Source organism: Hyperoodon ampullatus (genome assembly GCF_949752795.1).
Source record: "Hyperoodon ampullatus genome assembly, chromosome: 4".
Taxonomy (NCBI): Eukaryota; Metazoa; Chordata; class Mammalia; order Artiodactyla; family Ziphiidae; genus Hyperoodon; species Hyperoodon ampullatus.
Window position 1 is genome coordinate 24,243,105 of NC_136917.1, and position 27,303 is coordinate 24,270,407.

A 27,303-nucleotide genomic window follows, 5' to 3' on the forward strand; every position below is an offset into this window, starting at 1 on the left:
ACCCCACGCCCCTGCTGCAGAGGAGCTGTGCCCTCCCTACCTGTGCCCCGGAAGGGGCCCTGGAGGCAGATGATGGGCCCTGCGGCACAGGTGGGAACCTTCTGGGGCCTGCGGTGGTGCGGCCAGCAGACTTTGACACCACCTCCGCTTCCCCTGAGCAATCATTAACCCTGAGAGAGACCACACCTCCTGGGATGGGAAGGACTCCTCAGGAGGCCCGGACCACAGCTGAGGAGAGGGCAGGAGGGCAGGATCAAGGTGACAGTGCCTGTGCTCCCAGGCCTGGAGGCCTAGGTCACAGGAGCCAGGGTCTGGCAGAACCGAGCCCAGAGAATGTGGGAACCAGGCCCAGCCCTGGGGCAGGTGGGAGGCGGGGACGGTGAGCCCTCCATCGCTTCCTTGCTACAAGAGTCTTCCGTGGCAGAGGACCTGTGAGGAAGGTGAGAAAGGCAGTAGGTCAGGGAAGGGAACTAGTAAAATAGTGTAATAATCAAACACGAGGTCTTCACTGAGGAGTGAAGGCAACCTTGATTGTTCCCCCCCTTTGAAGCCCTCAGAGGGTATCTACCCCCCCACCCAGGAGCTCATCCACCCTCAGGCTGGCTTTAAATATCTTCCCAGAGCCCACGGCCTCCCAGCAGAGGCCGAACCCCCAACACCTCCTCCAGTTTCAGGCCCAACCATCCCCGTGTTGACATAGGAGAAAGGGGATCTCAAGTTCTTGGGGCTGGGAGGCCTGGGGAAGTCACTGCCCCTCTCTGAGCCACGTTGCCTGTGTCTGGACCATGGGGCACTGGGTCCTCCCGCACCAGGGGCCGGTGAGGGTGGCCAGGGAGACACCCAGCCCAGGATGGGCACTCAGTGAGGCCTGGAACAACCAAAAGAGATCATGAGATGCAAATACACTCTCAGCTCCAGGGAAGTCCTAGGGGAGGATGTCCTTGTGCCTCCTGAGTGGAGTTGGAGTCGGCATTTATTGAGCACCTATGGTGTGCTTTACCTCATGGTCTCTCTGATGGCTGACATTGCCCAGGAGAGGCAGGTTCCATTATAACCATGCCTACGCTACAGAGAAGTGTCATGGGGCTCAGAGAGGGGAAGTGACCGTAAGCCAGGAACCAACTCTGACCACAACACCAAGGCCCTGCAATGAGGGAAGAGTCCTCCTTGCTCACCTCAGCCCTCCCCATTTCTCCTCACCCAGTGGGGCCTCCTCCACACTTCCTCCTGCCCACCCCCTGTTCTGGCCACCTAGCAGCTCTCCTCGCTTCCCTGGTAACAACACCCAGTTTTCCTTTGGGGAACTTCCTCACCCCTCCTTCTCCTTACCCCATGGGGTGCATGTGATGAGCCCTGACCAGTCCGGCACAGCATCCCCCTGGCCAGAACTGCTGGTTTGAGTTTGGGCATGTGACCAAAGCTGGGTCAGTTAGAACCAGTGGGACTCAAATAAAGGACTTTTGTTGGAACTGCTGAGAATGAGAACCTCGTTGCTCCCCACTGGGATGTCCAAGCTGTGAGAAAGTGACTTCCAACAGCTGTCTGTCTTACTACCATGAGGGAAAGATCTACAGAGAAATAATCCAAGACTGAGTAAAGCAGAGCTGAGAAATGGAGACACGTGGACTTCTGAAGACTTTGTGTGAGCCCCTAGATGTAGCCACACCTGAAGCCATCACCACCAGACTCTTCCATTATTGAAACAATACATTCATTTTTTTTGCTAGGTCTGGTTGAATTAGTCTGTCCTGACTACAATGCCCCTCAGGCAGGAAGTTCCTCATCCCTATACCACCCCACCCAGATCCTAAGGTTGGGGCACAGAGTTAGGGTAAGAGAGGCCAGAGTTTGAACTTGGCTTGGCCATCTCCCTGTTAAGCCTCCTGGAGTCCCCACTTCTCCCTGTAGCATGATATTGGACATCTTCATTCATAACTTAGAGAAAATAATATTCCTTACTTCACAGGATTCTTGTAAGGATAAAACCAGATCACTGAGATACTGTTCCTGGCATGGGGACTGGCACATAGCAAGGACAACACCCACCAATTGTTTGAGCTCCCAGGGCATTGAATCCATAGCTTGCTCAGGACACATGCCCACTGTCTTGTCATCATCCTGGGTGGCCCTCTCCTCATGGCGGGTACCACACCTGACTTACACTCAATAGATATATGTATCAGGTAGTTACAATATGCCAGGCACTTTAAAAGAATGTTTGTTTCCTAAACCTTCAATTTTAAAACAGATTATCAAAATATATATGCTGCGTGTATACCCGTGTTCATAGCAGCGTTATTCACAATAGCTAAAATGTGGAAGCAACCCAAACATCCACTGACGGATGGATGAGCAAAATGTGGTCTATACACACAATAGAATATTAGTCAGCCTTAAAAAGGAAGGGAATTTTGACACATGCTACAAATGCTATAAATGAACCTCATTACACTAAGTGAAACAAGTCAGTCACAAAAAGACAAAAATTGATTCCACTTATGGGAGCTACTTAGAGTAGTCAAAATTATAGGTAGAAAGGAAAATGGTAGTTACCAGGGGCTGGGGGAGGGAGGAATGGGGAGTAATTATTTAATGGATACAGACTTTCAGTTTTGCAAGATGAAATAAGTTCTGGAGACAGATGGCAGAGATGTTTGCACAGCAATATGAGTGTACTTAATACCACTGAACTGTACATTTGAAAATGGTTAAGATGGTAAATTTTATGTTATATATTTTACCACTATTTTTTAAAATTAGAAAAATTATGTGCTACAACAAGCTTAAAAAGTGAAGAAACCTGGATGAAAGGAAAACAAATGAGAAAAATGAGGAAAATTTAAGCCTGAGTAGAGTCCATAACATATTTAAATATTTGCCTTGAAGTTCTCGATAAATGTCAGAGGTGGGCCATGAATTAGGTTCTGAGCTTCCCAGCAGGCAAGGCAAAGAGGGAAACAGGATCTGGGATCCATTAAGTTCAGCATCCTTGCAACAGAGACCGGGGGTGGGAGAGAGAGAGAGGAATCACGAGCCAGGATCTGGGAGCTATGGTGCAATTCCTAACACCTAAGGGGTGTTTCCTCTTGTGTGTCTCCAAGGAAAGGATGCTGCAGGAGGTTGGATGGCACTTGACATGGCTATTATAACGTAGCTGTCAAGAGATCAGGTTCAGGTTTGGGTCTGGGTTCAATTGTAGTGAGGCAAGTTACAGAATCTCTCTAAGCCTCAATTTCCTCATCTGTAAATTATGGGTTATGTATGAAACCTACCTCAGAAGGTGGTGGTAAGGATGAAATGAAGTCATGCACTTAAAGTCCCGAGCACAGTGACTAACACAGAGTGAAGGCTCATGGAATATTAGCTTTGTAGAGGTGTGGTGGGATCACTGGTGGCTTAACTGCTAGGCGGAGAGGTAGGCAACACTGCCCAAAGCTCCAGGCTCCAGGCCCACTGCAGACCAAGGGAGCTAGCCTGGTCTCTCTGCCCAGGACCGGGTAGGGCAGACCCCAACCTAAGGCCCTGCTCTCCCTCCCTGCTCTGACCGCTGGGGCCAACAGCTCTAGATCACTGCTCCAACGCCCACAGAGCATGTCCTGGCCTGCCCAGACCTTTGGTCAGTGTGTGGATGAGCCAGGTGTGGCCAGATGGTGCCATAACCATCTCAAGGGGCACGTGTCTGCCTGCCACAGGGCGGCCTGAAAAGCTCACTGGGCTCTGGGCTGTGATGATCCAGGTCTGAGTCACAGATCCAGACCCAGAGTCAGTTTTGGGTACTGGCAGACAGCCAGGCACACAGTAGGGCTAAGAGGCCAGAATGTGGACTCAGATGACGTGGGTCCTAATCATCTCCCTACCGCTTACCCACTGGGAACTTGGGCAAGGGAGTTCATCTCCCTGACCCTCAAAGTCCTCATCTGTAAAATGGGCACAACAGCAGAAACCAACTCATAGGTTTGTTATAAAGATGAAGCAGGTAACATGGTAAAGCACCAGCACAGGGCAAGTGATAAAGAGGTGTGCACCTGAGGTAGCAATTCAGACACACATCAGGGATCCTTCGTAGCCACTGTCTCAGGGGTGTGGTTTTTTAAAGTTTTGATCAGAAAAACTTCTCATTGCTTGTCTTTGCTGGCAACCTACTGTGTGCACTCACTATGTGCTCAGAAATTGACCAAGCTGAAATCAAGTCCTCACTTGCCCTCTGACCAGCTGTATGATGTCCGACAAGTCACTCACCTCTGAGCTGCCACCTCTTCATCAGCAACATGGAGGCACCACCCCTCCCCCACAGCGTGCAGCTTCAGAGGTGACCTGGAGAGCCTGGGCTGAGTGTGGCTCTTTTTTGTGCATGTGTCTGATCCCTCCTCAACCTTCCAGTCATCCCTCCCTGTTGCACACGGCTTTGCAGAGTAAAAGTTTCTTTCATCGCTCTGTCTTACAGCTGAGGGACCAGCCCAAGAGGAGCCCCTTGGTGTCAGAGACTCACAACCTCCCACCTTAGAAAGAACTTGGGGACCTAAAAGACCAACTCCTCACCTCCCCCCAGACCACTAAGCCCCTTCCCAGGGCACACAGTCCCTCTAAAGAACCCCTTCCAAGGGGCTGTTCTGCCGCGGCTTGCACACCTCCAGTGATGGGGAGCTCACCTCATCCCACGACCTCCAGTCCATGGTCACAACTGTATTTGTTTTATTGAGTTGAGAGCTGCCCGGCCACTTCCACGGGGCTGGACTTTCGGGAGCATCAGGCCCCACTTCCCCACTCTGCTCTGGGACAACTCCCCCAGGGCCTTCCCTTGGGCTTTTCCCATCACTCCCCACCACCACCATCCCAGGCCCGCGTTGCGGCCAGGCAGACCTGGGTTCCCGTTCCAGCTCTGTCCCTTCCTGGCTGTGTGCCCTAGGGCAAACCACTCTCCACTTCTGAGCCTCAGTTTCCACATCAGGAAAATAGGGGGAAGTGAAATAACATGTGCTTGTTTTCTGTCAGTCCAATTCATGGAGCTCTGAAATGGAACAGGCCTCTGAGCCCTCTAGAAATGCAACCTGGTGTCACACGGCCCTCCTGGGGCCCCCTGCCACTTCTGTGTCCATTCAACAGACAGGGGCTTACTGCTCACCTTGGCCAGGCACTGTGCTTGGCGGTGGGCACTGGTGGGGTGGGGACGAGCATCCCTGTCCCCACTGAGGGAGACTCTGTATGAGAGCAGAGTAGCCCAGGCCAAGAGAAAGGAAAGGGAAGCCCAGGCAGATGGAACAGGGTGTCCAAACCCCACTGTGGAAAGAACTGGGCCCTCGGGGGAACTGAAAGACCAAGGTGGCTGGAACTCAGGGGTCATTTGTTCAAAGGATTGGGTTTCAAAAACTACTGTACATTCATACAATGAATTACTAGCCAGCAAGTTAAAAAACAAACACAACAAAACAAAAACAAAAAACCAAAAAACTTACCTGGGCTCATTGCAGTATTATTCACAATAGCCAAGACTTGAAAACAACCTAAGTGTCCAGCAATGGATGAATGGATAAAGAAACTGTGAGATATATATATATATACATATATATATGTATATATATATATACACACACACACAATGGAATATTATTCAGCCATAAAAAGTAAAGAAATCTTGCCATTTGTGACCATATGGATGGTCCTGGAGGGCACCTTGCTGAGTGACATAAGCCAGATAAAGAAAGACAAGCACTGCATGATCTCACTTATGTGTAGACCTTTTTTTTTTTTTTTAAAGTCAAATACATAGAAACAGGTTGTAGAATGGTGTTCGCCAGGAGCTGTGGGCTGTGGGAAACTGGGAGGTGTTGCTCAAAAGACACAAATTTTCAGTTATAAGATGAGTAAGTTCTGGGGATCTAATGTACAGCCAGGTGACTATAGTTAACAGTACTGTATCTACCTTTTTTTCTTAAATAAATTTATTTATTTTTATTTATTTATTTTTGGCTGTGTTTGGTCTTCGTTGCTGCATGCGGGCTTTCTCTAGTTGTGGCAAGCGGGGGGCACTCTTCGCCATGGTGCATGGGCTTCTCATTGCGGTGGCCTCTCTTGTTGTGGAGCACCAGCTCTAGGCACAAAGGCTTCAGTAGTTGTGGCACATGAGCTTAGTCGCTCCATGGCATGTGGGATCTTCATGGACCAGGTCTCAAACCCGTATCCCCTGCATTGTCAGGTGGATTCTCAACCTCTGGGCCACCAGGGAAGCCCTGGATCTATCTTATACTTGAAAGTCGCTATGAGAGTAGACCTTTAATGTTCTCACTAAAACAACAACAAAATGGCAACTGTGTAGGTGAAGGATGTGTTAACTAACCTTATCTTGAGAAACATTTTGCAATACATACATGTATCAAATAATATTGTACACCTTAAACTTACGCAATGTTATATGTCACTTAGATCTCAATAAAGCTGGGGGCAAAAAAAGGACAGACTACTGATACACACCACAGGTTGGATCTCAAAAAACATGATGCAGAATGAAAGAAGGCAGTATTTATACAGTCAGCCATTCCATTGACATGAAGTTCTAAACATGAAAAACAAATCTATAGTGATAGGAAACAGATCGATAGTTATGACCGGAGTAAATTGACTCGACGGGGGTGAAAGGAAACTTTCTGGAGTGATGAAAAATTTCTAGATCTTGATTGGATTTTAGTTATACAGAGGTATAAATTTATGAAGAATGCACTAAGCTATACATGTAAGATTTGTTTATTTTACTGTAGAGTTACAAAGTATACCCCAAATTAGGCTTTAATGTAGTTCTGATTTAAAAAGAAAAAAACACAAACACAAACAAACAAACAAATAAACTTGTTTGTTAAAGGATGAACCAGAGGGGGTAGAAAGCAGGCTCTGAATGTCCCGCCTGAGCAGAAATCCTGAGCCCTGTTGCTTCCTAGCAAAATCCCTTAGCTGGCTATGTCTCGGTTTCAAATCTATAAAACAGGGACAATAATAATATTCCCTCACTGGGTTGCTGGACTTTATGGACCAACTAAGTTAATTCATTTTAAGCACTTAGAATATTGTTCGGCACGTGGGAAGAGCTCAACAAATGCAAGCTTTAAAAAACAAATCGGCCCTCTGCAGAGGTGCCAAGTCCTGGGCTGAGAAAAGGGGGCCTCCTGAGGACAGCCTCTGAGAGGTGAGGACTTCAGGGACTACAACTCCCGGAACGACCCAGCCAGAGCGGGGCGCGCTGGAAGTTGTAGTCCTCGCCGGCTAACTATACCCAAGGATGCAGGCGGCGGGGATCCCCTCTGGGAATGCGGATGCCCGGCCTGAGCAGGTATCAGCCACGCTCTGGTCCAGGCTAGCTCTAGCCATGGGCATACGCTTTCTCTTATCACTAGTCTCCCTACCGCCCAAAGGCGGTATCATCGCTCACATTTCACAGACGAAGAAACTGAAGCTCAGAGAACGACACAAAAGGAGGAACCAAGAACTGCTGACCCCATAGTCTTTGCTCTTTGTATATCGATCCTTGACACATACACACACACACACACCCCACACACAATTCCGAGGCTGAGGGAGGGGAACAAACTGTCCGCAAAGGGAAGGTTCTTTGAACGACCACGGAGTCGTATTATCTTTCCTATTTAGTCACTCGCCAAGGGCACACAGTAGTAAGGGGTCGGCTGGGAGGCCAGGCCCTGGACTCTTTGCCCTTGCGCGCCCTTTGCCGCCGGACACTGGGTGGGCGTGGCCGAAACACGCTCCTCCTCCTCCCACCCTCCGCTCCCGCGCGCTTGGTGCAGTCCAGGTACTTCCATACGCGCGCGGGAGGGAGGGTGAAGCTGCGTAGCCGGCGTGGAACCCGCGCGCGCGTGCGCGCGCCCGGGCAAAGAGGTTCGTGGACGGTTCAACTGGCTGGGGCCAGAGGGGGGGCCGCGGCAGGCGGCGCGAACCGCAGCTGGACCGGAACCCCCGGCTGCAGCGGGAGCGACGCGCCGGCCTCCCGGTGGGGGTGGAGCCCCGCCGCGGCCCCAGGTAACGCCCGGCCTGGACCCTGCGCCTTGCGCCCCAGGCGCGGGGCCAGAGAGACGGAGCGATAGGGGGCGGCCGCGGGCTGGCAGTGTAGCACAGGGACTTCCAGCGAGGCCGCTGCCTGCGTCCTCAGGGCCGGAGCTCGCTGTCCCGGGACCCGGAGCCAGAGCTGCTCCACCCGGTAGGTCTAAGAGCCCCAGTACGGGGAGGCCCTGGGAACTACGAGTCCCAGCGTGCCCTGCGCCCCACTCGTGGCCCGATCGCAACCCCTGGCGAGTGTCGGCTTCGGCTGGGCCCCAGGCGTCCGGGACAGAGCTGCAGTCCTTTGGCCTCTTCACGGCTGTCCCAAACACTTTACCAGCGCTCCTTGTCCCAGGCGCTGGGGATCCAGAACGACCCGAGCCCTGCCCTGGGGCGGCTGCGGGTCCGGTGAACAGACCGCCGCGCGCCAGCGGCTTGGTTACTGCTTTGAGGGCGTAGGAAGGCGGGGGCTCCAGAGGGTCTGTGTCTTGTCCAAGGTCACACACCTTCTGTTGCCTGAGGGCTATTAAGCCCGAGTCGAGATGGTGTCGGGGGCAGGAAGGCGACGTGGGTGTAGGAAACTGGCCTTGGATAGAGGGAAAATGGGGAATTTGGCTGGACTCATCTCTCCCTGGGTCTACCAGGCACCCCCACTCTTAGAGCCCCCGATTTTCATCACCGGATGATGTGGTGACGGTACCTGCTCCTTCCTCTGCAGACCCTGCGGGTTCCAGCGGTGAGAGCTACAGCGGGGAGGTAGTCAGAAAGGGGAGCCCCTCCCAACGCCCTACCCTCAAAGCTCACACATTCAAGCGCAGACCCAGGCCCAGAAAGCCAGGCAGGTACCGCCGAAGATGCACACACACGTGAGAGCCACTATTGACTCATTGAGGTAGGTATAATCACCCCCATTTTACACCTGGACAAACTGTGAGCCTCATAGAGGTGGTGACTTCCTCAAGGTCACCAAGCTGATAAAAGGCAGAGCCAGGGTCCAAGCCTTGGTGGGCTGGCTTCAGAGGCTCTGTATTTAACCATCAGTGTATGCCTGCCCCCTCAGTAGCCTATAGGAGATGAACAGCAGTGCTACACACACTAAGTGCTCAGTAAATGTCATCTGTCATTAGTGTTGTCATCATCCTGGTTTTACAGATGAGACTGAGGAAGAGTGAGACCACATAAGTGACCAAGTCTCAAAGCTGGAGCCAGAGTGCTGCAGCCCTGAACCCAGACCTGGGAACACCTTTTACAGACACTCTGCCCTCCCCCATATGCACAAACAGCCTCTGCTTTTTAGGGGAGACAAAGCTTGGGGCTCAGGTGTGTTCAGGCCTGCCCTGAGCAGAGAGGACTTGGCAGGGGGCCTGTCAACCCCCAGCCTGGAGTGTGAGGCTCAAGTCTGATGACCTGGGGTAGCAGGGAGGTCTGTGTCCTGAGCTGGCTTTACCAGGCTGTGTTGTGTGTCCCTGGATGGTCCCTCAATCTCTGTGTTCTGCCAGCTCCACTTGGGAAGGCCCTGCATCTGGAGGAGAGTTTGAGGGGTCTTAGAATAAAGGAGTGGAGTACTTTCTGATCCTGATGGAGGGAAGGAGGCAGCCAGCTGTCCAGGTCTTAGGTAGGCAGATGGAGCCAGGGGAGGGCCCCAGCAGGAACCCATGACCCTGCCTTCTTCCTGCCTGCACAGAATCCACCCCATCTCCTGCAGAGGACGCCTGGGAGTGGAAGCTGGATTGTAGCATCCAGTACTTTGCACTCGAGGGACCAGGATTCAAATCCCTCTCTGCCACTCTTCCACTCTGGGATCTGGAGAGTCTCTTGCCCCAGGACATCTGTGCTTTTGATTATTGAGCAACACTTGGGGACCCTGTGTTGGCATTTGCGTTGCATGCACCAAACTTAATGTTCGTTTAAAATGTGATCCCAGGTTTGCCCCTTGATGGCTGTGTGACGGTGGGTGAATCATATCCTCTCTTGCCCAAGCTTCTTGGAGCAAACACTGGTACCTAGCTCTTAGGTCATTGGGAGGACCAATGAGATGATCAGGGTAGGACTTGCCCAGATCATGCAGAAGACTCTAGAACCCTGATTTCTCCACAGAGCTTCGAGGCAGATGCCTGGGCAAGAGTGAACCACCCCCACCTGGGCCACACTTCTGGGATCTGTGGCAAGGGGAGTCATTTCCTTAGCCACTTTCCTCATCTGTGTAAGGTGAAAGTAACAGAAACTGCCTTCAAGGGAGTGGGGGTGGGGTGATAAGAATGGGGCACAGAGTAGGTATGCAGGCCCTTGGGCCCACGTTGGGGTTCCAAAGCATAAGACTTGTCAGTGAACCTGAGAGGAAAGTCCAGACTTCTGGCTTCTCTGGGAAATCTGGTAAAATTGAGCCTCCTTCCCTCTTGCTCCAGAGTGATTCTGCATGCACCCAGCAAGGTTTTTCAGAGGGAGATGTGTCATTGGCCTCCGGTCCTGGGGGGAGCCCAGAGGTCTGTGGGAATTTACTGAGGGCCTCCCAGGGGCGTAAACCAGAGGGTCATGCATGAGAGAACGCAGGGCAAGGATCTCCTGGCCCTGAAGCATCAGGGGCAAGGAAGGGCAATACAGAGTCCCTTCCTTGGGCATCCAAGGAAGTGTGAGCCAGGCCCTGCTGCGGGTAGAGAGAGCAGTCCCATGGAGATACCTTCTGCCATCCTGATGTGGTGTGATAATAGTCATGCCGTATATTGAAGAAGCCAGGAGATGGTCAGGAGAGGCTCCGAGGAGGCAGCCTTTGAGCTGAGCCCCAAAGGTTGAGCAGGGTTTGGCCAGAGGTGAGTAGGGGTGTTGAGGACATTTTAGACTGAGAGAATGGCACAGTCAGAGGCTTGGTGGCTTCAAAGGAGTAACTGGATTGTGGAGTAGTTACTGGAGTCGCTTTCTGAGGGTGGGGAGTGGTAAAGGATTTTCACATTGTGGCCTCGGGCAAGTCACTTCACCTCCTTGAGCCTCAGATCCTCAACCATAAAATGAGACTGGTTACCCCTGTGGTGTCTGCCTCTCAGTGAAGGCTGAATGTCAGTGCAGTTAAAAATGCTGAATCCTCTTCCGCCAGGAGGAGATTATTTATTTATTTATTTATCTTTGGCTGCGTTGGGTCTTCGCTGCTGCGCACGGGCTTTCTCTAGTTGCAGTGAGCGGGGGCTACTTTTCGTTGCAGTGCGTGGGCTTCTCGTTGCAGTGGCTTCTCTTGTTGCAGAGCACAGGCTCTAGGCGCGCCGGCTTTGGTAGTTGTGGCGCACGGGCTGTAGAGCACAGGCTCAGTAGTTGTGGCGCACGGGCTTCGTTGCTCCACGGCATGTGGGATCTTCCCGGACCAGGGCTTGAACCCGTGTCCCCTGCTTTGGCAGGTGGATTCTTAACCACTGTGCCACCAGGGAAGCCCAGGAGGAGATTATTGAGTGAGACACGAAGCAATCATGACAGGGTTGTGTGCAAATTAAATGGCATGAAGTGAAGGTCAGGGTGTATGTAGGCCTGAGTTCAGAGACAGAGGAGCTCAGTACAAGCTAGAGGCTAGAGACTTCCCAGCTTCCTATAAGAGGTGAAATGGGAGCAGAGCCTCAAGGGACAAAGAGGAATGGATTGGTAGAAAGGAAGAGAGAGGGCATCTCAGGCAGGGAAGGCCAGAGGGAGCACTGCCATGGTCGTGGGAGAGAGGCTGGGGAGAGGTGAGCCTGAAAAGTTTGGTAAGGGGGGCTTCCCTGGTGGCGCCGTGGTTGAGAGTCCGCCTGCCGATGCAGGGGACGCGGGTTCGTGCCCCGGTCCGGGAAGATCCCACATGCCGCGGAGCGGCTGGGCCGAGCCATGGTCGCTGAGCCTGCGCATCTGGAGCCTGTGCTCCGCAACGGGAGAGGCCACAGCAGTGAGAGGCCCGCGTACCGCAAAAAAAAAAAAAAAAAAAACGACTTTGGTAAGGGAAGCTTGTCTTGTTAAACACAGCCCTGAAAGCCAGGCATTAGGGAGCCATTGCAGGTTCTATCCCTACACAGGCAAGCAGGGGGGTGGTCTTAACAATGTAGGCACTTTGAATGTGGGAAGGATTTTCTCATTGCTCTTACAGAGTGAGAAAAATAAAAAGGTTGGAAGGGATTTAGGAGAAGGGAGAGTTGCTGATAAGGAGATGGTTAGAGAAACGCAACCCCATTTATTCTCATGCACACGTAGTTTAACTATGATGGATAGAGTTTGGCATTCCAGGTAACATCTGTAGCACTGCATCATGAATTTGATCTTCTGTCCTTAGAGATATGCAAACAGCGAGTGGGTACCATTTTCAGTCATTGTGTTGCTGGCCGCCATCCACATTGTGGTGTCAGATTGTTGCTGGTCTAAACAACACTTGGATAAGCATGTCTGTTCCCCAGCTTCCTTCTGGATTGTTTCCACTGGATACCCTTTCCAAAGGGGGATTTCTGACTCTAAAGGAACACAAGTTTTTTATGGCTTAAAATATTTAAAACATGCTCTTTCACAGTAATTTTCTTTAGAATTTTCAGTAGGTTATACTGTATAGAGTTTGTTTTGTTGTTGTTTTGTTTTTAAGGAGCAAATGTACAAAAGCGTATACAATAAAAAGTCTATCCTGACCCAGTGCTCTCCCCCAGCTCCCCCTGAGGACAGTTATTAATCAGTCTCCTGTATATCCTTCCAGAAATATTCTATATACAGATACTGTATATATCCAATTTTTAAAAACATTGATACTGTTATACTCTGTTCAGAATCTTTCTTTCAGTTTTTAAATTTTGGATTATGAAATATACCAAAGAAGCATAGAAAATCACACACACACCCCCCAGCAACCCCACCACACAGGCTTAGCAAATGTTTAACATTTTGTGCTGGTATCTTGTTTAGGGCTGTGCTGGAGGTAGCCCTATGTCAGTGCAGCTGCATACAGAGGAGTCCAGTTATTGATTCTATGCATAATTTATTTGACCTGTTCTCAGCTCCCAGCTTTTTTTTTTTTTTTTTTTTTTTTTTTTGCTATCGATGCAGAGATAATACCCCACTTTGTATAATGTCTGCCTGGGGAGGCATCGAGGCAAAGGGGAACGACGCTCGGCTTTGGCTTGGGTTCAAGTATCTGCTCGGCGCTCTTCCTCGCTGTGTAACCTGGGGTGAATGACACCCTCTTGATTCTCGCTACCCATCTGTAAAATGGGCAGGTTGTAGTAATCCGTCTCATAATTGCTAGGAGGAGTACAGTAGAAAACTAAAGACTTCATTAGGTTTAGTTCCCCAATCCCCCTAAGCAGGGAGCTCTCCAAGGCCTCGCCTAGAGTAATTAGAGCGCGGGATGACTGCTGCTCCAGCTTCAAACTGTTCCCCGCCCTTTTCCCTGGCCACGCTGGGGGCGGGGTGGTTAAATGTCTCTGTAACGTCAACGCGAGCCGGGCCAATCCTCCTTCCCGACAAGCGTTAGCTTATTTGCATGGGTTGCCCATTATTGGCTCGTTGGGCAATCCAGCCCCTCCCAACTTTTTAAAGCCACCGCGCAGTATAAACAAGGAGATGCGAGGCGGCCAGGCCATGATGTCATCGCGGCGCAGTAGCTTTCGGGGCTGACGTCATCTCCGGGGAGGTTGCCGGCCCAGGGCTGTTAGAGCCTTCCTAACCACTCGGACTGGCTTAAGAGCCACTCCTTCCCCGTCGAAGGTCAGGTCCATTGCACTTGTGTCCCAGGCGCCGTCCCGAGGAGGGGACCATGACACAGTAAGTCCGGGCTGCGGCTCTCCCGGCGGGACCCACTTCTCTGGCGGGGAAACTGAGCCTCAGAAGCATGAGTGATTTGTGAGTTTGCATAGCAAGTTAAGAGTTACAGCCAATTTGTCTTGCTTACCGCGGGGTCTCCCATCTTTAGGTCAGACCATGTGGCCCCGCCCCTTTCCTCTGATGGCTGCGGGCACTTTAAGTGAGGAGGTGGGGGCGAGAGGAGGTTTAAAAAAAAAAATCTGCTTTTCAAGATGGCGGCCCACTAATCACGTGCCGAGTCTCGGCGAATGATTGGCTCTTGGCGCCCCCGAGGGGCGGAACTCTTAGCAAGGGGCGGGGCCCTCGAGGGGAGCAGCAGGCTACTGTTTGCCGGAACCTCCCGGCGCGCCCCCGCGAGCCCCCCTCCCGCCCGGCGCGCGACCCCGCTGTTTCGAATGTTGTGAATCAAATGTGGGGTTTGTTACATTCCGCTGCCGCCGCGGACAGTTCTTAAAGGGCCAGTCGCCGGCAGCTGCGCAAACCCGGCCGCGTCCTGCGCCGCCTCCCGCTCCCCGAGGGCCTGGGCCGAGAGACTGACCGCGCGTGGGCATCGCGAGGCAGACGCCCGGCGAACGGACAACAAAGAAAGAGGGGCCCGGAAGGAGCCGGACTGCACCCGGACTGGGGGGGTGGGGAAGGGAGCACATTGTTCCTCAGGGCGGGGGCTCTTAAAGGGTCCAGGCAGCACACTCCCACCCCCCCGCCCCCTGCCCAGCTTGGCCGTCCTAGATCGGGAACAAAGGAGTCAACGTGTGGCCAGGCGGCCGAAGGTGAGTCGGGGCCAGAGCCCCCAGCTCCCGATTTCCGCATCCCTGTAACTCCTGCCCCCGCTTCCCCTGGGACTGAGGGCTGTGATCTAGCTGGCTCTGCAGGAGTTAATTACGGGCAGTCCGGAGGGGGGACGGCGAGGCCTCTAGAATCCGGGACCCCTCCCCACCCCCAGCGCCCCCAAGGCCCGGCCGAGGCACCCTTCTCCAGAGGCAGAGCGCTGCGGTTGGAGAGGAAGGAGCCGCCCCCTCCCCCTGCCGCCGCCACTTCCTTTGTTGTTGCTTTTGTCTCACGCCGAGCACATGGTCCGGGATCCTCGGCTCTTAAAGTCACAGCGCTCTGGCCCGGACGCCGCAGTATGGCCTCCAGCCCCCGATGTCCCTCCGAGCCCGGCACAAAGGAGTGAGAGGGGGACGAGGGAGGCCCCTCTCTGGGCGAGTATCTGTACCACGTCCTCCCCACCCCCGTCCCCAGTCCCAGGGAGGGATGGCTGAGGAAGTTCCCCGAACCCTGCAACCTGCTCCTGGCCCACATTGAGGAGGGGCCTGCTCCTCAGGGACACTGGTTTCCTCCCCCAGTAATGTGACCACCTGGTTTTTTGCGTCTTGCCTCTTGTGGCTTTATTTGGGAGCTCTGGGAAGGAGAGATTTCCACTCCCATTTTACAGTTGTGACAACTGAGGCTCACAGAAGGGAAGATTTCCTTGACCAAGGTCACCCAGGGAGTCTGGGCTGGCCAGCAACTCTTAGCTCGCAGCCTGGTGGTCCTGCTCTCAGCTGCCTCCAGGCACCACAGTTGGGGAGCTCTGCTTTGCCCACCAGTCAGTGCTGGGTCCAACCCGCCTCTTTTTTGAGGGGTGAGAGGGAGGCTTCTCAGCCTCCCTGAGTCTGCTCCTGTTCTCGGGGCCTGACTTGGCTTATCTGCAAAACAGTCCCTGTACCTGCAAACAGCCCCCAGGCCCAAATGATATGTCAGGGTCTCCCTAGACCAGGATGGGGATAGGAAGTAGGGAGTTGGCTGCCTCCTGGGGGAGGGGGTGGATGCAAGGTGCAGTCCCTGCTTCTGGGCAAGATTGGATTTAGGGGCCCTCAAGACCCTTTTACGGAGACCTCACTGAGAGCCCAGCGCAGAGGAGGTGTGGTGAAAGGCAGAGCAGTTAGGTGGTGGCCTTGTTGTTTGACCTTGAGCAAGTTGCTGCTCCAGCTCTGGGCCTTACTTGCTTCTTTCCACAATAGGTCTAGTCAGGATGCCTGAAAGAGAAAGATCTCCTGATCTCCTTTAGGGCCTGCAGTAGAGAATTGGCATTAGGTAATTCTTGAGGTTACTGATGGTAATGAGAGTCAGGGGTTGAGGAAATCTGGGCCTAGGGGGCCAGCCAGGACTAATTCTGTCCTTCTTTGGCTTTGTGGTCTGCAGCAAGTTAGTTTCTTTCTCCTGGTCTCAGTTTCCTCAACTGTGAAGTGGGTGACTTCCCCATGGCCCATCTCTGTCTCCAGTCAAGAACCAGGGTCCCCTCCCTTGCCAGCTGGGAGGGGATATTCCCTGAGGGAGGCATGTTTCCCAGCTGCCTCCTGCAGAGCTTAAAATAGCATCTTTAAGCTGCTTGGCGGGGTGAGAGTGAAGGTCAGCCTGTCATATTTTCTGATAGTGATCATTCACACCTAAGCTTTACAAATCACTGCAGTGGCCTTTGAGCAGTCCTGGGAGGTGATTATTGGGCTATTCCCATTTTACAGATGAATAAACTGAGGCTCAGAGCGGGGAGGCGATGTGCCCGATCCTCAGCCAAGACTCTGGCCAGAAGTCAGGGTATTGTGTGTAAGAATGCAAGGGTCAACACTGTCATCTTTAGCACCATCAGTCACAGCTAGAGGCCTTCTGTCTGGTGGTTGGGTTTCTCGGCTCCTTGCCACTTCCTTTCCTGAGGTGTGGGTGTCCTTGAAGAGGCTGGCCAGAGCATATTCCCATGGGGCCTAGGCCTCTGTGATTCTGCACCCCTGAGCCTTGACACTGCCCGGACTTCAGCAAGACAGCCTGGCACAAGAGGAGCAGTTGAGGGCTTCCTTGGTGGCGCAGTGGTTGAGAGTCCGCCTGCCGATGCAGGGGACACGGGTTCGTGCCCCGGTCCGGGAAGATCCCACATGCCGCGGAGCGGCTGGGCCTGTGAGCCATGGCCGCTGAGCCTGTGTGTCCGGAGCCTGTGCTCCGCAACAGGAGAGGCCACAACAGTGAGAGGCCCGCGTACCGCAAAAAAAAAAAAAAAAAAAAAAAGAGGAGCAGTTGAGACCACTGCCATGTCCCAGTGCACTCACAGCTCCAACTGACTGGCCTTGGACCTCACTTCTCTGAGCCTCAGCATGCATACTTCTGAGGGTTGCTATGAGGACTTATCAGGATGGCACATGGGAAGTATTGTAGTTCTTGTTAATACTCCTCATAGGCAGGACTGTGGGCTCCCAGGATCTCTGAGGTCAGTTAGAACAGAGGTTCTCAAGCACCTGCCTGTGCTGTAGAAACTGCTGGGGAATTTAGTAGAAATCTAGGTGCCCTTGTTCCCCAACCCTCCAAAGATTCTGATCCAAAAATCTGGGGTGGGTCAGGAGTCTGTTGTTTCAGTTATTTAGGGGTTTCCTCTGAGTCTCTTTTGGCCTTTGTTTGCTCGGCTGGATTATCAGCAGGAATCAAGGAGGCTGTGTGTGTACACATGAGTGTAAGGATATGCACTTGGCCCACGCTGGGGACTCACGACCCCAGTCACCTGTGGTGGGCAGGCCAGGAATGGGCCTGGGGTGGTCTGGAGAGAAAACTCATGCCCAGAGTGAGGTGGGTCAAGCAGAAATGAGGGCCCAGTGGGACCAGATTTTCTGCTTCCTTCCTCCCCACCCCGACACAACACACTGAAAGGACAGATTTTTTTATGTCCCAGTTTTTAATCATTGGCACTAACTTCACTGCTGCTAGACATGGCCTTAGACCTATGTAATTGGCTCTCCAGTGTGCATTTACCACATCAGGCCTGCCCTGTGCTGGACACAAGCTGGTCACTGGGCCCTGCCCACCCCTCTGCCAAGTGCTGGAGCCCAGGTTGGGTGGGAGAAATGTGAATTTCAGCTCTACTGTGGCTGTGGCCTTGGCCCTGTGCTGTCTTATGAGGTGAAGAGCCTCCCTTTCAGGCTCATTTGGAAAGTCAGGGCCCATGCACGTAAAGCCCAGCACAGAGGAAAGGAACAAGGTGTTGAGGGGACAGTACACCGGTTCCCTAGCTGTGTTAGCAGGGAGGTGACACTTAAAGCTGGGTATGAAGGAAGCATAGGAGTTTTGTTAGATGGAGGCAGGGTTCCCTGTGGCAGGAACAGCCAAAGGCTGGTGCTGTTGGATGCGCCCTTCAGCATTGCAGGGTCTGACAGGTTCCAGAGTTTTCCCTGCCAGGGCCTCATTCCAACCTCTGGAGTTAATGAATGGTCCCCCCAACTTCCCCCACCTGGACCCTAGCTCCTGCCCCGCCCCATTCTCACTCAACTTCCTCCCTTAGGTTTAGGTTCTTGCTTCCTCTTTTTTCTCAGCAAGCCCCACCTCCCACTTGGGGGCTGTGTTGGGTCAGGTTTGCATGCACTCCCCCCACACACAAAGGGCCTGGCTGCACGCCAGACCCACCAGTTCACCAGAGGTTGACTTCCTTAATCGCGTCCTGCCAGAACCCTTGGGCTGGACCCCTTCCCATCAGCATCAGTGTGCAGCAAGAGGCTGGTAGTCAGCCCACCTCCCAGCTTTGACACTTATTGTGAGGCCTTGGGCAAGTCCTTTCGTCTCTGAGCCTCAGTTTTCTCTTCTGCAAAATGAAGCTAACAGTACCTTACTTGAAGAGTAGGTGAAGTCCCATTTGGGTAGGCACTGTGGGAACAGATTATGGGAAGAAAGTATACAGTCAGCCCTCTCTATCCATGGGTTCCACATCCATGGATGTAACCAATTGCAGATTTAAAATACTTAGGGAAAAAAATTCCATAAAGTTGCAAAAAGCAAAACTTGAATTTGTCACTTACATAGCATTTACATCATATTTACATAGCATTTACATTGTATTAGGTATCATAAGTAATGTAGAAATGATTTAAAGTCCATGGGAGGATGTGTGTAGATTATATGCAAATATTATACCATTTTATATAAGGGACTTAAGCATCCTCGGATTTCGGTATCGTGGGGGTCCTAGAACCAATCCCTCGTCGATACTGAGGAACGACTGTACTGTCTTGGCTTGGACTGGGAACCCCGAGGGCAAGAACCAAGTCAGACCCTCTCGCCTGTTACTAGTGGAAGGAGAACGAGGCCCCAGGCCTGTTTGCAATCCATCTTGAGCCAACCAGACAGAAGGGAGGAAGCTGGAGTCCCCTCAGGAGCCCCAGTTACCTAGAGGTCAGAGTTGTAGATCCCCACGCCAGGACAGGTTTTCCTGGAGACCCCACCCTGCGGGAACCTTACCAGAGCCCCCTGGCCTGGAAGCATGCCGGCCAGCCCTCTGAACTTACCCTGAGGCGGACCCTGATCTCATTTCACAGAGCAGGAAACTAAGGCCTGGACTCCCTGCAGGCCAAGCCTGAACCCTAGTGCCAGAGCGCAGCGCTGCCTGGGGAGCCCAGGGTGTGGTGGGCATCAGTGGCCTCTGGAACCAGGCTGCAGAGGTTTGATTCTGTCTCCCCGACCCCTAATGGAGCAAGGGACTGGACTTCTCTGTACCTTAGTTCCTTTGTTGGTTTGCTTCCTAGGGTTGTGAGCCCTGGCCCAGCCCCTCCACCCCTCTGCCTCCCCTGATGCAGCCATGGGTTCTGGCAGTGACTAGGTGGCCGCCCTCTGCCCCTGTGGGTCAGCGGCGATTCTCTGCAGGACCCAGCAGCAGCCCAGGCCAGCTCTGGGGAAGGTAGGAGGGAACCTCCCAGTCCTGTGGAGCCCGGAGCCCCTGGTACTGGAGCTTTCAGCCTGGGCTGGGGCACAGGGGCCAGGGGTGGTAGGGCACAGGGCCCTGAGCTGTCTTCCTTCCCCAGTGGGTAGCGACCTTGGCTTCTCTCCATGCTCTGTGAATGAGCGGCCCCCGTCAGTGCTACTGGGGCTTCCTCTCTGTGGTGCAGCCCTGGCCGTGAGGGCCCCCTGGCCAGCCCACCTACCCAGGATGAGCGCTTACCCTCCCAGCAGCCGCCGACCCGACCAGCATACCTCCCCGTAGAGGAGCGCCGAGCCTCGGCTCCTGCCGGCGGGAGCCCCCGAATGCTGCACCCAGCCTCCCAGCAGAGCCCGTTCATGGTTGATCTCCACGAGCAGGTAAGCAGAACCCCCCTACGCCCACACCCCGCTGCCCCTGGCCTCTGGCGAGCCGGTCTGAGGAGCAGAGGGAGCAAGCCCTGACTTCACCTTCACCAGAGCTGGCCTGGCAGGACTTTGCTTCTCACCTGGGGGCAGCCGAGTGGCCTCCCTACAGTTCCTGGGTCTCTCCTCCTGCAGGTGCACCAGGGACCTGTCCCTCTGTCCTACACAGTCACCACAGTGACGACCCAAGGCTTCCCCTTGCCTACAGGCCAACACATCCCTGGCTGCAGCACCCAGCAGCTCCCAGCATGCTCCGTGATGTTCAGCGGGCAGCACTATCCCCTCTGCTGCCTCCCGCCCCCGGTGAGTGAGCGCCTGGGCCTCCTGCCCTGCCCCCAGCTGAAGGCCCCAGGCACAGGCCAGTGTCGGAACTGAGCTGAGCTTACAGCGCCCATCCAGGCTGTCAGTGTCTGCTCGGCTCCAGGCCACAGCCCCATCCAGAACGGCGTACGTGCGTTCACGTCCAGTGGGAGGGCACTTCAGAGTTCAGGGACCTCCCTGCTCCCAGTGCCTGCTTTATGGTTTGGAGTGGTAACTGTGGGCCTTAAGAGCAAGACGTCCTGCCTGGGAGGCCTAGGCCAGGGATGGATGGTCCAGAGGCCTTTGATTGGGACCGCTAGCTGGGTGGAATGGCCCCTGGCCCAGCCACAAGCAGACCCAGCCCAGAGCCCAGAAGAACATTCTCCAGCCTCTGCCCCCTTTCTCAGCAGCTGATCCAGGCATGTACCATGCAGCAGCTCCCTGTGCCCTATCAGGCCTACCCCCACCTTATCTCCAGTGACCACTATATCCTGCACCCTCCACCGCCAGCCCCACACCCCCAGCCCGCTCATATGGCGCCTCTTGGGCAGTTTGTGTCGCTGCAGACCCAGCACCCACGTATGGTGAGTCTGAGCGATGGGTCTGATGCTAGAGGGGATGGCAAGTGGGGCAGGGAGGTGGGGGCTTCCCTTGTCACTGACTGCTGACCCACCCCTGCTTCTTCCAGCCCCTGCAGCGCCTCGACAGTGACGTGGACCTGCGGGGGGATCAGCACCCCCTGGGGAGCTTCACCTACTCCACCTCTGCCCCGGGCCCAACTCTGTCCCCGTCCGTGCCCCTGCACTACCTGCCCCACGATACCCTGCACCAGGAGCTGTCCTTTGGTGTGGTAGGTGCCACTCCCCATCCAGGATCTAGGGTGACCGGGAGACAGGCCTGTGGCTGACGTGCACCTGGCCCCCCTCTTGCAGCCATATTCCCACATGATGCCCCGGAGACTGAGCACCCAGAGATACCGCCTGCAACAGCCGCTCCCGCCACCACCCCCGCCGCCTCCGCCACCACCGTATTACCCCAGCTTCCTGCCCTACTTCCTGTAAGTACCTGCACATCTGCCCCAGAGCTGTGGCACCCTGTTCTTCTGGGGCCTCTAGTGGTTAGACCCAAACACAGCCCCGTGGGGTCCCGGGGCCTCTCGAGCCACCTAGCATCCCCGCCAAACCATACACGCACACTCACGCTCACCAGCCGGGCTCCCTGCCCTACTGCGACATCTTGGGACAGACACTGGGGTCCCTGGTGTGAACAGTGCAGAGTTCTGGGCTTTGTTTCATGGCGGGAGTTGGGAGCAGCTCTGCGCCCCTTACGCCTACTGACCTTGACCCCGGGCCCGCGTACCTATCTCCCCCTAGCTCGATGCTGCCAATGTCACCAACAGCAATGGGGCCCACCATCAGCCTGGATCTTGATGTGGATGACGTGGAGATGGAGAACTATGAGGTCCCGTGGAGCCCTGTCCTGGGAGGTGGGGGCTTGGGGGACTTGCAGCCCTGGCTGCCACTGACCCTCCCCTCCTGCACACGTCCAGGCCCTCCTGAACCTGGCAGAGCGGCTGGGAGACGCCAAGCCTCGCGGCCTCACCAAAGCGGACATCGAGCAGCTTCCATCATACCGCTTTCATCCCGACAGCCACCAGTCAGAGCAGACGCTGTGAGTGCCCTGCGCCCCCTCCCGCCTATCTGTGAGCACAGATGGGGTGCGGTCTTCCCAGGGTAGTGCTTCGTGCTCTTGCCGCGAACCTGCCCTCGCCCTCAGTGTGCGGGTGACGCTCTGTGCCCTCCTCCCAGGTGTGTCGTCTGCTTCAGCGACTTCGAGGCACGGCAGCTGCTCCGGGTCCTCCCCTGCAACCACGAGTTCCACACCAAGTGTGTCGACAAGTGGTTGAAGGTAACGTAGCCACGCCCGCTTCCAGGTGTTCCTGGTGTGGTGAGGGAGGAGGGTGGACTGGAGGGCTTCCCTTCGTGTCCTCTTCAGCATCCAGAAGTTCCGGCTCCACTCAGGGAGCCAAGTCCCCATCGGGCAGCGGAACAGCCCCGGATGGGATGGGGGTCCAGTGAGAGTGGAGCCTGATGTGCGGCTGCTCCCCACAGGCCAACCGGACGTGTCCCATTTGTCGGGCTGACGCTTCCGAGGTGCCCAGGGAGGCTGAGTGAGGTCCACAGCCACCCAGGAGAACCCTGCCCAAAGCTCTGGAAACTCCGGGGGCCCGGGAAGGCCGGGGAGGGCGTGGCCCAGGCCTGCCCTGCTGTTCCTGCCTGCATCTCCAGAGCTGGTGCCAGGGTCAGCCCGAGAGAAGCCCCTGCAATAAGCCCTTGCATTTGCCAAGCTCCAAAGACTCCCTCCCCGTTTGCCCACTAGTCTAAAAGACACCCGCCAGGGAGCGGCCTGAGAGTCCCTAACTCAGTCTCTCTCCTGTTTGCCTTCGGGTCTGTCTCCTTTTCCTGCCGGCACTGGGAGCCAGGGGTTCATTCCCCTCGTGTGGCTGGTGGAGATCCTTGGCCCCGGGATGGGCAAAGGGGGTGCTGTCCTGGGTCGCCTGGTCTCTTGCACTGAAGTGGTGTGCTCTCTGCTCAGGTGGCACTGACAGGCTTGGACAGACAGTGGCAGGAGGCCAGTGGGTTCTCCTGCCTTGACCCCAGACAGACTCAGGCAGCCAGCCCGACCCAGGTTGCTGTGGGGTGGGGCTGGCTCCCTAGAGGACCCTCACCTCGAGCACAACATTCCTGCCCCAAGCCCAGGCTGGAGGGCATCAGAGCCAACCTCCCGAGCAGGTGGGAGGCAGGCCCTGACCCGGGGCGGCATGTATCCTGAGGGGGCCTGGACCAGGCCAAGGAGAGTGATTTCCTGTGTTGCTGGTGGCCGCCCCTGCCTGGCGGTGACAGGGCCCAGACCCATGCCCGATCTCCCCTCTCTGTCGTTTTGCATGAACGTGAGGAGCAGCAGTTTTTGTTTATTCATGTGGCCCGAAATCACGTGTAGGATTTGAGGGTGTGGATTTTTTAAACAATTTCTTTTCTTTTGGTTTAATGGGGGGGGGTGTATAGGGACCAACCAGGACCAGGTGCCCAGGGGCAGGGAATGGTCTGGTGGTGCCGCCTGGTCTGCATGCATGTGTGCGGCTGGGGCGGGGCCGGGCGGCTGGCGGTCATGGGTGGGGTTTGGGGGGGTTGGGGGGGTCTGTGCTCAGCTGATAACTGCCATGCACTGTACTGCACACGTCCCCAGAGCCTACCGGGACCGTACGCTTTTCAGGGCATTTCTCTCTCTCTAGCCAGGGCCTGCCTCCCACCTGCTTGGGCGTGTCTCCAGGGAAGTCCCAGGGGGACAGGGTCCAAGGAGGGTGTGGACCCCGCCTCCAGGGGCCCCCTCCCAGCCTGAGCCCTGCCCTCCAAGACCTGGAGGAGCCCCCGGAGGGTCTGGCCGAGCTCCCTACCCTCGCCCACCCGGGTCCCATTCCGTTTCTTCCTCACCCCCCGCTGGGGTTGCTGCCCCGAACGAACCGCGTGTGGGGCCGGCACATCCTAGCAGGCAGCCCCTGGCGCCTGCTGCCTCAGGGATGCTCCAACCACCCTCGTTCTTCCGCAGCGGCCCTGGCCCCCTGCCTCCCCCAAGCCCGCCGTGGGGCCCCATCAGCCTGGCCCCACCCCATGGAGAACCCAGAGTCTTACTGTATATAACTCCAGGTGACATTTCTATATTTATAGCAGTGTTGAAACCCCACCTGTTTTACACAGAGAACTACCCTCTCCGACCCCTTCCCTTCCCCACCCCCCAAAAAAAAAGGTTTTCGAAACCCTTAACGGTTCCTGGGGCAGGCGGAAACAGGCTCATGGATGGTGTATTGACTGCAGCAGTGATTCCAACGAGCAGCTATTGGGGGGGAAACAACATTTAAAAAAAAAAAGTTAAAAAAAGATTTATAAAACAATTATTTAGGATGTTTGTGATTTGCCAACCTTGCTATAGATGCCATGTTACCAATGATTTCCTGTGGTGGGGGCTTGTCATTGTTTACTCTTTTATTTACCAACTTCTGGCCTAGGCATGACAGTGGGTGCTGTCCCCCAGCCCTGGCTGGGCCCAGCGCCTGTGTTCTGTGTTAGAAAGAAAGGTCTTTTATTTATATATATATATATATATTTATATATATATATATATATATATATATATATATATATATAATTACATATATAAATATATGTAATTTGGGGGGCCCTGTTCCTTGCACATTTTACAGTTACCTCATTTTTCCCATGTATGTATTTGAGAAAATGCTAATATATAGAGAAAAAAATGGTTCTTAAAGCTTAAATGTGTGGTTTTCTCCATTCCATTGGATTCACATTGGTTTGTAGCATTTAACATAACTAGTATGTTGTATTATATATGTGTATACTGATTGAAATTTTTAACAGATTTGTACTTTTTTTAAAATGAAACTTGCTAGTTCTGCTTGACCAAGTAGTGCAATCATTATTTTTTTTAATATTGTTGCTGATTTCAGAGGGATATTCACTAATAATAAATGTATGATGTATATCGAGTACTGCCCAAGCTGACTTTGGCCGCCTGTGTTCTTGTCCTTTTGATGGGAAGCACGCGTGGGGGTGTCGGTCTGAGGGTGGGTAGGGGACAGGGATGAGGGGGGCAGAAAAGATTGTTCTTCGCTGTGGAATCTTGGGGGAAATGATACCTCCTGAAGGAGAGGGATCTACGGGGCCAGTTCAGTGACAACTTGCTCTGGGCCACACTGCTTCACGGGCAAATTAGGATTGTGTTGGCAACCGACAGGATTCCATCTAACTGGTTTGAGGGAAACGGCACTTAACTAGTCTGTCATTTAAGTTCTGGAGGGAGGTTCTGCTTCAGCCTGACCAGATGGGGCTCAGGCGTGTCCTAAGGAACCAGGTCTCTCTTCATCTTACAACTTTGTTCTGCCTGGTGCTTCCTGGTACCTCTAGCTCAGTTTCTTCTAACTTAGCCATCATCTCCATGCAAAAACTGTTTTTCCCCCCAGTAATTATAATTCCTGGTCTGGAGTCTTGTCAGACCAACAGGTTGCACGCCCAACCCTGAACTGTGTGCTACCGTTAGGGAGCTAGAACAGCATGACTGGCCCAGCCTGCATTACATACCCACCCACCCATGGGCCCCACTGAACCTACAAGGATTTAAGCCCCTCATCCTCAAGCTCAGTGGGGACGAAGGGCCCGAGAGCCACTAAAGGGGCCAGAGTGGTGATGTGGGTACGTTCCTCTTCTCCGTGGTGGCGTGTGGTATGGCAGGGCTGCCCGCTGACTTTGTAGTATGTCAAAGCAGCATGGTCGGGGGCAGGAGACCTGTTGTGCCTGTCTGTGATGCCACTATCTGTGACCTTGGTCAGGGGACTTCTCTTTCAACCTTTGGATCATTGGCAAATTAAGGGTCAGACTCAGCTGAGTAGTTCCCTAAGTGTGTTTCAGAGAAAGTCCTGTGGAACATAATGGCGTTTGTGCAAAAAAGGACTCTGGTAAGATAAGTTCGGGAAATTCCATGTTGAGAGTAACAGCCTATATCACAGGGCTTTTCTGAGCCTTGGCTATGCTGATGTGTGTTGTAAATCTCTAGCAGTGGATACATACTCTGGGCAGCATTTCCTACATTGGGCTTCTTTGGCCACATGCCAGGCCAAGTTGCATTCTCTGGAGCACACTGGGGCATGGTGCACTAGACCAGTGGTAGGAGCTGAGTTCCCAGTCTGAGCGAATTGTCAGATGGGGAAGTCTCTAAGCTTTTTTTCAGTATTTCAAAAAGCCTGTAGGAAAGGAAAATCACAGGTCGCGTCAATGGATGCAAAAATTTTTTTGGCCAAAATTCAACATTCATTCATGATAAAACTTGACAAGATCATCTATACAAAAACCTGCAGCTAACACCTTCCTTAATGATGTTACAGACTAGGTGCTTACCAGCCCTGAGATCAGGACAGGCAAGGATATCTGCTTTCACCAGTTCTATTCAACATCATACTGGAAGTCCTAGCCAGCACAACAAGGCAAGAAAAAGGAAATGAAATTAGGAATGCAGATTAAAATGGAAGAAATCAAACTAACTCTATTGTAGATGATATGATGAAGATCTATGTAGAAAATTCCAAGGAATCTACAAATAACTAGAACTAAATGAGTTCGTCAGGTCATAGGATATAAGATCAATACACAAAAATTAATTGTATTATTTCTACATACTAGCAATGAACACTTGGAAATGGAAATTAAAAACCTGATGATACTATTTACAATCACTTGAAAGATAAACGTGTAAATCTAACAAAACATAAGACTTGTATGTTGAAAACTACAAAACACTGATGAAACAAGCCAAAACCTACATAGAGAAACATGTCAGGTTTGGATTGGAAGACTCAGCATAGTAAATTGTCATTTCTTCCCAAATTAATCTCTAGGTTTAATGCAATTCCTATTAAAATCCAGCAAAGTTTTGTGGGTTTTTTTGACATATTGCCATGCTTATTTTAAAATTTACATGAAAAGGCAAAAGAAACCAGAGTAGCTAAGACAATTTTTAGAAACAATAAAGTGAGAAGAATCACTCTGCCTGATTGCAATATTTCACTGTAGAGATGCATTAAGACAGTTTATCAGGAGAGGGATAGACAAATAGATCAACGGAACAGAATAAAGAACCCAGAAATAGACCCACACAAGTACAAACAACTGATTTTGGAACATTCAATGAAGAATAGCTTTTTTCAACAAATATTACTGGAGTAATTGGATAACCATAAGCAAAAAGAAAAAAATCATAAATTTAAAGGTGAAACATGAAACTAGAAGACGTTTAGAAGAAAACAAATGAAAATCTTCACTGGGATCTAGGGCTAGGTGAAGAGTTCTTAAGTATGATACCAAAAACAGTCCATAATGCTCAACATCACTGATCATTAGAGAAATGCAAATCAAAACTACAATGAGGTATTACCTCACACCAGTCAGAATGGCCATCATCAAAAAATCTACAAAC

At 53.1% G+C, this 27,303-nt stretch overlaps 1 protein-coding gene across 4 annotated transcripts; it reads left to right on the forward strand.

The window, feature by feature from the left end:
* Positions 1–14,900: 14,900 nt before the first annotated feature.
* RNF44 (ring finger protein 44) lies at positions 14,901–22,433 on the forward strand (the record flags this gene model as incomplete). 4 transcript variants are annotated; one of them, XM_079702052.1, is made up of 11 exons in its annotated part: positions 14,901–15,131; positions 19,365–19,516; positions 19,725–19,914; positions 20,095–20,262; positions 20,670–20,843; positions 20,948–21,109; positions 21,192–21,316; positions 21,633–21,720; positions 21,809–21,930; positions 22,068–22,167; positions 22,371–22,433. In XM_079702052.1, 10 exons carry the CDS (start codon positions 19,410–19,412, stop codon positions 22,431–22,433), a joined length of 1,299 nt encoding a protein of 432 aa, XP_079558178.1. The 4 variants fall into 4 exon arrangements, with proteins under 4 accessions (XP_079558178.1, XP_079558180.1, XP_079558181.1 ...); XM_079702054.1 differs by lacking the exon at positions 14,901–15,131 and having other exon boundaries at positions 19,371–19,516; positions 19,695–19,914; XM_079702055.1 differs by lacking the exon at positions 14,901–15,131 and having other exon boundaries at positions 19,392–19,516; positions 19,695–19,914; positions 20,667–20,843.
* Between the last annotated feature and the right edge of the window lie 4,870 nt (positions 22,434–27,303).